Genomic DNA, 12,302 nt, shown 5'->3' on the forward strand with positions numbered 1-12,302 from the left:
CATGTCCTTCCTGTGGCCCCGAGGCTGTGTGCCTGGCTGCTGACCGCCTCTCAGGCCTCATCTGAATCAGCTCCCCACACCTCCCATAAACCTCCCTCGGCTCCTTACGCTGACCCCGCCTGGCCTTCGCACGTGCTCCTCCCTCTGGAACTCTTATTCTCCCCTAGTCAATGCCAACTTTTCTTTCAGATCTTTGCTCAAACCCCCTTTCTCAGGAATTCTGACTCTCCCAAGCCAGGCCCCAGCATGGCGCGTGGCACAGTTCTGACTTTACAGCTGTCATTTGATCGTTGTCTGTGACCCTCACCAAACTGAGCTCTGGAGGCCATGGCTGTCCTACTGACCACCGTGTCCCCAGGGTCAAATGTGGTGCCTATCATACGGTAGGTGCCATTCCTCAGAATCTCTGTTGTCATAACAGTCCACCGATCCCTGTGTCTGGGCACTTGTGGACAGTTGGGAGACACTGAGGGGGCTTTGCGATGAGTCACAGGATTCCATGTGTCCAATGGGCCAACCGTTGCTGATTTGTAGAAATAAAGTTTTATTAGTGCATGGCCCCGTCCATTCATTTAGGCATTCTCTGTGGCTGTTTTTGCAATGACAACAGCTGAGCTGAGTGGCTGAGACAGAGGTCACATAGCCTGCAAAGCCAGGGATGGCGTGCTGGGCGGGGTGCTAACGCTGGTCCCCGTTCCCCTCACCACCAAGGAGGCAGGTGCCAGGAAGCCGGGCCTCAGCACGAAGTCAGGCTCCTCCACAGGCCCAGCGAGGTGCTGGGCGCGGGGGAGGGGCTGTGGCCCACGATGCAGGAGCCAGGCCCACCAGCCCCGAGCCCCGGCCCTCGCTGGCCTCCATGTTCCAGTCTGAGATGGGCAGGGTCACGTGCCCAGCTGACTCCACTGGTGGTCACACCAGCCACTGAGGCAGTGAGCAGGGCACGCTGATGTGATCTCCTCATTGCCACCAGGAGCTGATGCCAGTCACTGCTCTCAGGACTTCGTTATGGCGCCAACGTTGCCCACACAGCTGTTAGGTCTGATCAAATAACTGAATCAATGCCCCTCCCCTGGGAACTGACCTTAGGCCACTTCACAACAGACATTCCCTTTTGCTAAGACCACATTCCACTTGCTAAGACCATTATCTCTCCCCTCTGGACCTTCCCAGGACCCAGACCCGCCCAGAGAATTCTCTGCCCAGAAAAAGCCACCTGGAGTCCCCATCCCCCGGCCGTCTCTGGACACGGACACGGACACCTGTGTGCTGGTGCCATTTGGGGGCTCAGCCCATCTGTCTCCAGATGACCTAATAAATGTACAATCCCTCACCGCTGTGGCCTCGTGCGTTCTTCCTTCTCGACCCTGATAACAGCCAAACGCCTCTGGGCCCCTCGCATGCGTGTGCGGGGTGGACAGCAGGCTGGAGCTGCCGTTGCTGTACAAATGCACACGCAGAAACCCACCAGGCCCCTGACGTCAGGGTGTGGCCCAGCCACCGTCCCTGCTCCTAGGCTGTTGTGCCTCAAGGTCCCAGCAGAAGGAACGCGCTCCTTTTTCCTGACCAGCAGAGGGCGCTGCTTGCCTGGTCAGGGCCCTGCCTCAGCCAGGACACTGCAGGGACAGGCTGGGAACAGGGACTGGCTAGTGGGGAGGCTGGCAGACCGAATGCCAACCCCAGTCCCACAGGCCCGTGGTGAGGGGCCCGGGTCCTGCCCAGGAGCCACCTCTCATCTGTATCTCGCCCACAGCTGCCAACGACCCCACGGTGACTCTGGTCCCTTCCCCGAGGAAACGTGCGGAAGGAAATCAGATTCTCTGACAAAGCCGCAGGCAGCCTCCCTTTGGAAACCCTTCAATTTCTCACCGAGTTTCTCTCGTTCTTTACAAATCTGCCCCCCCCCCCCCCCCGGGCGGGGAGACTCAACTGCAAGGACGCAGCAGCTTCAGGGCAGGAGGCTGGTCAGGCCCTTCCGCACCAGACGCCACCTCTGAGGCTGCCTGTCACTGTCAGCAAGACTGCAAGGGCCTGCCCGGCTCGGCCTGTCTGACCGCCTGGCGGGAGGGAAGGAGACCAGGGCTGGCCGCTCGAGCCCTCAAACCTCACACCCCTACCTCGCCCTCAGGACCAGCTGCTACCACAGGGGCCAGAGCGGAAAGCAGGAGGGCAGAGGCCGACAGCGAAGGGAGGGATTTAGCCCAGAGGAGAGAGGAAGAAAGTGTTAGCCCCCAGTCCTGTGACTGCTGCATGAGGTGCTTCTGCAAGTCAGCGAATCACAACCTCCCCATGGACCATCCAGGCCCTGCCTCAGAGACCCTGCAGAGAAACACACGTCTCAGAGACACGGCACAGGCACGCGTACGGGTGGGTGTATGTACCCACGTGTACCCTTGGTGGGTAGCCTGTGTGTGCAGCTGGCTGCCACTAGAGGGCGCGCTGGTCTGGCTTTTGACAGCTGGTGGGAGTCTTTCCTGGTCTGAGTGGGGACAGCAAGCAAATGCAGTCGGCAGGAGGAAATGCTGGCGGCCCCCCCACCCCCCTGCAGAACTCAGCCCCTCCTGAGAGTGCAGGGAGCAGGGGGGCGGGGGGGGGGTGCGACACAGGCTCCTTCGCATGGTTTTTGGTTTAGAAAGCGTGCTTTTCAGACTCAGTGGCGATCGCCGTTCTCTTCCACCAAATCCCTTTCAGGAGTGGTGCTCAGAGGCAGGCCCCGGGCGCACACCCGGGAAGGTGGGCGTCCTGGCGTCTCTGCACGCGGCCGCCTCTGCCACACTTGTCCCACCTTCACGCAGGGGATGGGCCTGGCGTGGTGGGGGGTTTCGAAGCCTGTATTGAAAAGCTGTAGGCAGGGCTTGGCTTCTCGGGCTCACGGGCTGGGCATCCTTCCCCTGCAGCCGCGTGAGTGAGCCTGCGGAGCGAGGGCAGCTCCGGCTGTGTTTGCGGCCCAGTCCTCCACCGGCTTGCCCACGAGCCTGCCCCCGCGCCCGCCCTGGCGCAGGACTTGGCCGCTTTCAAGTTCAAGAAGAAGGAAGAAACCGGAAGTGGCCATCCCTGCGATTTCACTGCCTCTCCTAGCTCAGCATTTAAATTTTGCACGACATCCATCAATAATGCAGCCACCTAATGCCCTAGACCAGCCGTGGGCAAACTACGGCCCGAGGGCCGGATCCGGCCCGTTTGAAATGAATAAAACTAAAAAAAAAAAAAAAGACCGTACCCTTTTATGTAGTGATGTTTACTTTGAATTTATATTAGTTCACACAAACACTCCATCCATGCTTTTGTTCAGGCCCTCCGGTCCAGTTTAAGAACCCATTGTGGCCCTCGAGTCAAAAAGTTTGCCCACCTCTGCCTAGACAGTGGTCGGCAAACCGCGGCTTATGAGCCACATGCGGCTCTTTGGCCCCTTGAGTGTGGCTCTTCCACAAAATACCGGCTCTTCCACAAAATACCGACTTCTGTGCATGGGCCACGAAGTTTCAATCGCACTGTACGTGCGCGCCTGCATGTGGTATTTTGTGGAAGAGCCACACTCAAGGGGCCAAAGAGCCGCATGTGGCTCACGAGCTGCGGTTTGCTGAGCCGCAGTTTGCTGACCACTGTTTTAGGACAGCTAACTTGACTCATCAGCTGTCTAACCCTGGACCTCTTTTTTTTTTTTCCAGTGGGAGATGGAGGTAGTCCTTTGTGCTCATAGTCTTTGCTTCATGTTCGTAGTTGTTAATAGAATATGCAATGAACCAAAACCCAGGTTTGTCTTGCTTTTTTTTTTTTTTCAGTGCTGTAACTACAATATGTAGTTTACATGTTCTTTACTCATTTTGGGGTGAGATCTGTGCCTCAAACCACTTGCTGTTAAGTGTTTGTGCTCTGCTCCCTGATTCGCCTGCATGTGGTATTTTGGGGAAAAGCCACACTCAAGGGGCCAAAGAGCTGCATGTGGCTCACGAGCCATGGTTTGCCGACCACAGCCCTAGAACAGCACGTAGGCTCCTGTGTGCCCTCCCCTCCCCGCTTCCCACGCGGGGTGCCAGGGCTGCCGGCCAACGCACACCGGCCCGCGTCAGGCCTGCGCTCAACCCCACGCTCTGGCCCAAGGGGACCAGCGCTGCTTGGGCCAGCTCAGCTGCTGTGCCTGGCTGTGCTGCGAGTAGTAAAAGGCTGGGAGCCGCCCTCCACCTCCAACCTGCAGCTCCTCCTGGCAGCCCCACCCCAAGGCCGCGCTTCCCTCCTGGGCCAGTGCCCTGCTGGGGACCCCCGTCCCCTGAGGCTGAACCGGCGCTCAGGGCTGGCCCGGCCTGTCTTCTGCTCCCGCAGCTCAGTCCTGGGGTCTGCTCGGTGCCCAGGAACGCGCCTGGAGGACCTGCAGGCTCTGTCCTCGTCCACGCGGTGCATCGAGACGCTGCATCCCCAGTCACACGTCACCCGTTGCCCGGCCATTCCACTGCTGGGCACACACCCACGAGAACGGGACACCGGAGTTCAGACAGACACGGTGCCTGGGTTCCAGCAGCTCCAGTCCCAGCAGCTACAGTGGCAAGAATCCCACGTCACCGACAGCCGAGCGAGCGACCAGACCTGGTCTGGCCCATGGCAGGACATGATTCAGCCACAGAACGAACGCAAGCCCCGGGGCCAGCACCAGCTCACCCCACCCCAGGCCCCTGCCCACCGATGGATGCAGGGCCCATGAGCAGCAGAGGTGGGAAAAAGTCACCTGCAGCCGCGTGCCTGTGAGGGGCCTGGACAGCAGTGACCGGGCGAATGGCCTGCGACGGGCTCTGGGGTGACTTTGCCGGCTCCATCCCCCGGTGCAGAGACTCCCACCGGGAACCCAGCAGCAGAGACAGGGCCTTTTATTTTACACTTTAATTTTCCTTTAAAGGGGCATGTGGTTCTCCTGCGAGGGCTTCTTTCTTCCTGGGAGATGGCGTCTGGAAGCCCCAGAGAGGTTGGGACCAGGATGCTTAGGGCCCCCAAAGCCAGGTCCCTGTGTGCTTCTGGCTGCATCTGCGGGGGGTGGGGGGGGGTCGGGTCCCTCGTGCAGCCCAGCTCGAGGCATTTACACACACCGCCCACCATGCTGACCGCCAGGCACGCCGGACCGCAAACCTCACAGTGATGAGAACGCTCCCTGGGAGACCCAGAAGAAAGGCCATCTGAGTTTCCTCTGGAAGCACCTGCCCCTCAGAGCACACAGTCTGGCAGGCGCCGGGGGCGGGGAGGGCTCCCGAGGGCTCAGGAGAGCCTGGGGCCACGGAGACAGGAGGGCGCCGTGGAGCCCGGGCAGGTGCAGGGAGCACAGCGTGAGGGTCTCCTTGGCAGGACCAGAGGCAGCCAGGTGGCCAGGGCGCAGCGCAGGGGCCGGAGGTCCCGGGGGATGACAGGCCTGGAGCCAGGGCAGGGTTCCGGTTTCAAGGGTGAGTCACGTGCGCGGGGAAGCGAGTTCCACTCGGTCGTCGCTGATGCCCCACTAGTGACCACTGGGCGGTCCCTGTGGCCAGGGCGTGCATGTCCCTGCCCCGCACTGTTCTTGGAGGTCCCGCTGCAGAAAACCCCTCCATCCTCACAGGGAGCGACGGCCGGTCCAGCCAGGCCCGGCCGCAGGGCCACACGGGCTCGCCTTGGGGGCGGCTGAGGTCTGAGGGCTGGCAGCCCAGGGGAGAACCTTCCAGACCCGAGCCCAGGGCTCTTTGAGGTCTCACTTCCCTCCATCCCTCAGGGGCCGCGGGGTCTGGGATTCTGGGTTCTGGCTGAGACCCTGGCTGGTGCTGCACATAGAGGCATAGGCCGCTCCCTCCTGTTGGCGCTCTGGGCGTGGCCTTGGGCGCACGGCGCTGTGAGCTCAGGCCCGGGCAGCGCAGAGCCACAAGGGGAGCCCCTCACCCCCAGAGATCCAGCTGCGGTGACACCCACCCTCAGCACCGCCCGCCCAATAAGCACCCTGCCCGCACACCTTCGGGAGACATGGCTTGTACACGCATGTACACGCACAAAGGCAATGCACCCACATGTGTGCACACGTGTGTATACAAACACACACGTGTGCACACGTGCATCATCAGCTCCGCCCCCGGGAGGGGTCGTGTGCAGAGTGGGTGTTGCACTCACACTGTCCTTTGATGTGGCCTCAGCCTCAACCAGGCTGCAAGGGCTCTTTCAATAAAACAGAAATTCCAAGTAAGAAAGCGGTAAGTTGGGTTTACCGGGAGACTTTTTAAAAGCAGCTTGTGAAATAAGTGTTGGAGTCATAGATGCAGCGAACAATAAAAACGCCATCCTGGTCCCCCTGACCCTGATTGCGTGACTGCCCCGTGCCCCTTCCTGCACAGCCTCCCTGGACCTCCGACCCGTCCTCGCTCCCGTTGTCCCCGGGCCGGCTCTGGGACTCACATGCCAACCGGAGGGAGGACAGCGGAAGGCCCGCAGAGGGAGCTGTCGGAGTCACATGCACCCGAGACGGAAAAGCAGCAGCCAGGGCGGTTGTGACGGGCGCGAGAGCCTGGCTGCACGTGTGCCAGCGGGAGGCCTGGGCGGGACGGGCCTGCTGTGCTCGGAGGGAGGCCCTCGCTGCCTCTGTGCTTCTCCGCCTTTCCTGCCTCATTGTGCTGCTTCTGGGATGAGGAGAAACCCAGCAGGGGTGACTGGAAGGCAGCTGCGCTGTCGGGGACGCCTTGCTGCATGGCTCAGCGCCCTGGTGTGGCCAAGAGCGTGGCCCCGAGGCTTCCCAGAGAGGCGCCGCACGCCGTGCATGGACAGGCCACTGTGTCCCGGTGCGGGCGCCAGCCGGTGTCCCCACGCACCCACGCCAGTGAGGCCACCTTGTGCCCGGAGACCCTGCAGGCGGCAGGGAAGTGATGCTAGTGCTTTGCTCAGTTTTCTCCTTCTTCCTCTTCTCTATTTTGGGGGACAAGCAAGACTTCAGGGATGAATATGCAAATGAGGTTGTTGGTGGCAAATTTGTCTTAACTGTTAACTTTCCTCTCTGAGACCACAACACTGCGCTTGGGTCTGAGAGCGGGACCCGCAAAAATGCGTCAGAGCTCGGCCTCCGAGAAACGCTGGCCCGCCTCCCCGCGGACCGGGCCTGGCCGCGCAGGGCTCACGGAGTCGCCTCCTGGGAAGACACTACCAGAATATCCTGCGTGGCCGTCATGACGCGGCTCACAGAGCAAAGGGCCACGTGGTCTTGTCACCTAAGAACGCCTCCTGGGTCTGTACCGCGTGGCCGGTCACTGCGTCCGCACGATGCCCAGCAGCCCTGGGCCCGCCTCCTCTCATGAAGATGTAGGCTGGACAGTCTTGAAAACACATCAGGAAACCCAGGGACCCTGAGAGAATCCATCGGCCCCCTAGTTTGGGAGGGAGTTTCAGGTCGATGAAGATGGGGTCCGCACACTGGGGGACAGAGGTCGGGCGGAGGTCGTCAGGGTGGGATGAACTCCACCCGGAGCCTGGAAGTGGTCTGGGATGCGGGGCTCCGTGCACCTCACACCGCTGGGCCATCAGAGCAAAGCTACCCTCAGCGTGAGTGGAACCCGCCCGCCACACCCCATCTTCTCAGGCCAGGACGCTCATTAGCGAGCCGGGCGGATGAACGGGCTCCCAGAGGGCACCTCCCTCTGCACAAGAGACTGGAACGGCGTGCGTGTTGTCCAGGCCGCTGCCGACATTTCAGTCACGCAGAAGTGCTCCACTCACAGGATCTGCTACCCAGACACGTGGCAAGGAGGTGTGAGCTCTGCCCTTCCTGGATCCCCCCTCTGCCCAGCAGGGAGCCACTCGGTGCCCGCAGAGGCGCTGCCACTCGGGGTCGGTGCTCCCACAGAGAAGGAAGCGGGAAGGCCCTGCCGTGCGCCCTGGCCAGTCGGTTGTGCAGCCACAGCCTGTGAGCGGGTCTTGGGAGAAACTGCCCACACCAGCCCTTCCTGGCGGGAAGCTGAGGCTCCACGAGCCACCGCAGCCAGGCACTGCCGGCCCAGGAGCCAGCGGCACCTCCGAGGCCGGCCCTCTGCAGCTCGCTCAGTGTCATTTTTGGGGAGGGCTCCTTCGGTAGCTGCCGGCAAACAGCTCCCTGCGAGGGCGGGATCCTGTCTTGAGTGACAGCTGGGCCGGCGCGGGGCCAGCCATACGTTCAGCCCTGATGTCTGGAGGCCCTGCCTGCCGTGCCCCTGCCTGCCCATCTCCCCGATCAGCAGAGCCGGCTCTCAGGGACCTTGTCGCCCGTCGGCACCGTCTAGCTTCACCTCCGCAGTGTCACCCGGGGCACGGAGGGGGAGGCCCGGAGCAAGCCAGGCTTCTCAGAGAGGCGCCTTGGCGGATGGCCGACCCCACCTGCCTGGCCCCGTCCCGGGCCCAGACCGCCGGCTGCCTCCGGGTGGGCAGTGTTGCCAGACAGAGCAAATAAAAGCAGGGACCAGCCACGCTTGCAGGCGACATGCTCACCCTGAACGTGGTGGTTTGCGGAAGCTCGGCTCTGATGGACGCCCGTGTGGAATCGGGCGGGGCGGCGCGGCCACTCCAGCTGGCGCGGAGCCTCCCTGGGAAGGTGGGGACGCGGGCGGGGGGGCACCTGCTGACTGGCGCAGTGTCAGGTCCTTCCTCCACCTGGGGACGCTGCTGCTCGGGCCGATGGATGATTCATCCACGACTCAGTGCTAGGCGCTTGGCCCGTGTGGAGCTTCCCTGGGCCGCTGGTGCCCTGCCCACAGCGGTCCCTGGCACCCACTGGCTAAAGGAGTGGAGACAGGAGCTGGAGATGCTCGCTCACGTGGGCGGGATGCCCCGTCACTGCCCTCAGTGCTCTCCCCAAGGGAGTGAAAGCCCCGGGCCAGGTGACAGCTGGAGAAAGGGGTGTCGCTTTAGCCTCTCCCCAGGGCAGGCAGGCTGCCCTGAGTGGGGGAGTGCGGGCATGGTATTTGGTTTGCTTAGTGTGTGGGTGGACCTCACTGTGTCAGATCACAGGACACCCCTTCCCCCCCACCCCCCCTCCCCGCTAATGACAACAGACTTCCAGAAGCCAGGCTGGGCTCCTGACCGGCTCCTGCAGGCCTCACGGGGCAGAGCAGGCACCTGGTGGCCACCCGGAGGGTGGTGGGGCCTCCAGGCACAAGATGGAGGTGCCCGGACTGGCCAAGGCCCCCTGAGCCTAGGGTCCCGGCCCACCTCCCCCATGAAGCCCCACCCACACCGTCGTTGCCAGTTCTGGCCGGGCCGCAGGGCCTCTGCCCACCCCGGCGGAGCCCAGGAGGCTGGCGAGGCTGTGCCCACTGTACAGAGGCAGGTGCCTGGTCTGGAGGCAGCCTCTACGTGCCCACGGCCCTGAGAGGCAACTGGGGACGCCCTGCCTCCTACTGAGCCACCAGGCGGCACAAATGACCTTCCCTGTGGCTGCCTGACCACCCGGCACTTCCCAGGGCAGGGGCGGTGGCACTCTCCACGCCACAACCTGGCACTTCTACTGGTGTTGATTTGACAGGCACGGGGGCGACAACGTGCTAAGACAAGACCCGGCAGGTTTGCCGAGTCTGAGGTCTAGGCTCATGGCACTTGGGGTCCCCACTGCCATCCAAAACACACGCACCAGCAGGACACGCATCCCGGGTCTGTCCCAGGCACCCAGGACCCGCATCCCGGGTCTGTCCCAGGCCCCCAGGGCATGTCATCCTGGGTCTGTCCCAGGCACCCAGGACACCCATCCCGGGTCTGTCCCAGGCACCCAGGACCCGCATCCCGGGTCTGTCCCAGGCCCCCAGGGCATGTCATCCTGGGTCTGTCCCAGGCACCCAGGACACCCATCCCGGGTCTGTCCCAGGCACCCAGGACCCGCATCCCGGGTCTGTCCCAGGCCCCCAGGGCATGTCATCCTGGGTCTGTCCCAGGCACCCAGGACACCCATCCCGGGTCTGTCCCAGGCACCCAGGACCCGCATCCCGGGTCTGTCCCAGGCCCCCAGGGCATGTCATCCTGGGTCTGTCCCAGGCACCCAGGACACCCATCCCGGGTCTGTCCCAGGCACCCAGGACCCGCATCCCGGGTCTGTCCCAGGCCCCCAGGGCATGTCATCCTGGGTCTGTCCCAGGCACCCAGGACACCCATCCCGGGTCTGTCCCAGGCACCCAGGACCCGCATCCCGGGTCTGTCCCAGGCCCCCAGGGCATGTCATCCTGGGTCTGTCCCAGGCACCCAGGACACCCATCCCGGGTCTGTCCCAGGCACCCAGGACCCGCATCCCGGGTCTGTCCCAGGCCCCCAGGGCATGTCATCCTGGGTCTGTCCCAGGCACCCAGGACACCCATCCCGGGTCTGTCCCAGGCACCCAGGACCCGCATCCCGGGTCTGTCCCAGGCCCCCAGGGCATGTCATCCTGGGTCTGTCCCAGGCACCCAGGACACCCATCCCGGGTCTGTCCCAGGCACCCAGGACCCGCATCCCGGGTCTGTCCCAGGCCCCCAGGGCATGTCATCCTGGGTCTGTCCCAGGCACCCAGGACACCCATCCCGGGTCTGTCCCAGGCACCCAGGACCCGCATCCCGGGTCTGTCCCAGGCCCCCAGGGCATGTCATCCTGGGTCTGTCCCAGGCACCCAGGACACCCATCCCGGGTCTGTCCCAGGCACCCAGGACCCGCATCCCGGGTCTGTCCCAGGCCCCCAGGGCATGTCATCCTGGGTCTGTCCCAGGCACCCAGGACACCCATCCCGGGTCTGTCCCAGGCACCCAGGACCCGCATCCCGGGTCTGTCCCAGGCCCCCAGGGCATGTCATCCTGGGTCTGTCCCAGGCACCCAGGACACCCATCCCGGGTCTGTCCCAGGCACCCAGGACCCGCATCCCGGGTCTGTCCCAGGCCCCCAGGGCATGTCATCCTGGGTCTGTCCCAGGCACCCAGGACACCCATCCCGGGTCTGTCCCAGGCACCCAGGACCCGCATCCCGGGTCTGTCCCAGGCCCCCAGGGCATGTCATCCTGGGTCTGTCCCAGGCACCCAGGACACCCATCCCGGGTCTGTCCCAGGCACCCAGGACCCGCATCCCGGGTCTGTCCCAGGCCCCCAGGGCATGTCATCCTGGGTCTGTCCCAGGCACCCAGGACACCCATCCCGGGTCTGTCCCAGGCACCCAGGACCCGCATCCCGGGTCTGTCCCAGGCCCCCAGGGCATGTCATCCTGGGTCTGTCCCAGGCACCCAGGACACCCATCCCGGGTCTGTCCCAGGCACCCAGGACCCGCATCCCGGGTCTGTCCCAGGCCCCCAGGGCATGTCATCCTGGGTCTGTCCCAGGCACCCAGGACACCCATCCCGGGTCTGTCCCAGGCACCCAGGACCCGCATCCCGGGTCTGTCCCAGGCCCCCAGGGCATGTCATCCTGGGTCTGTCCCAGGCACCCAGGACACCCATCCCGGGTCTGTCCCAGGCACCCAGGACCCGCATCCCGGGTCTGTCCCAGGCCCCCAGGGCATGTCATCCTGGGTCTGTCCCAGGCACCCAGGACACCCATCCCGGGTCTGTCCCAGGCACCCAGGACCCGCATCCCGGGTCTGTCCCAGGCCCCCAGGGCATGTCATCCTGGGTCTGTCCCAGGCACCCAGGACACCCATCCCGGGTCTGTCCCAGGCACCCAGGACCCGCATCCCGGGTCTGTCCCAGGCCCCCAGGGCATGTCATCCTGGGTCTGTCCCAGGCACCCAGGTCACGCATCCTGGGCCAGCATCCTGGTGCCTCTGGACTGTGTCCCACTGGAGAGGTCATGCTGGAGCTCTGATGTCCTCTATGGAACAGGGGGCTCAGGGGACACAACCAGAGCTGAGTCAGTCTCTCCCCAGCCCACGGCGCCCACCTCACCTCTCGGTCCAGGCCGGCGGCCACGGTCACAATGTCCCCTGTCTCGCTGTTGATGGTGAACATGTTCTGGGACGGGCTCTGTGGGGTCTGGGTCAGGATCCGGTACCGCACCATCCCGTTAGCCGTGGTGCTGTCGTCAGCATCATTGGCCGTGACTGTCATCACGTAGGTGCCTGGAACAGAGAGAGCTGCTCAGAGGGAAAGGTTTGCATAAGGGCCCCTGCCACACCTGCTCACTCAGGACAGACATCACTGGTCGATCGCAGATCCTGGCTTCATCTGGAAGGTCGTCCGGAAGGACGTCCGGAAGTTTGTTTGGCTGTCTGGTCTAATTAGCATATTACACTTTTATTATCCTATCTAATAAAAGAGAAACATGGTAATTAGCTGTACGGCCGCTACCCTTCCCATTGGCTAATCAGTGAGATATGCAAATTAACTGCCAACCAAGATGGCGGCC

At 63.3% G+C, this 12,302-nt stretch overlaps 1 protein-coding gene across 1 annotated transcript in view; it reads right to left on the reverse strand.

Annotated features, from left to right (window-relative positions):
- CDH4 (cadherin 4, type 1, R-cadherin (retinal)) overlaps window positions 1-12,302 on the reverse strand; it is a 151,752-nt gene that overhangs the window by 27,223 nt on the left and 112,227 nt on the right. The window contains exon 7 of the mRNA XM_014532776.1: window positions 11,843-12,015. Coding sequence (XP_014388262.1) covers window positions 11,843-12,015 — 173 coding nt within the window. The remainder of the gene's footprint in view (window positions 1-11,842; window positions 12,016-12,302) is intronic.

The sequence above is a fragment of the Myotis brandtii genome, unplaced genomic scaffold, assembly GCF_000412655.1.
Source record: "Myotis brandtii unplaced genomic scaffold, ASM41265v1 scaffold915, whole genome shotgun sequence".
NCBI lineage: Eukaryota > Metazoa > Chordata > Mammalia > Chiroptera > Vespertilionidae > Myotis > Myotis brandtii.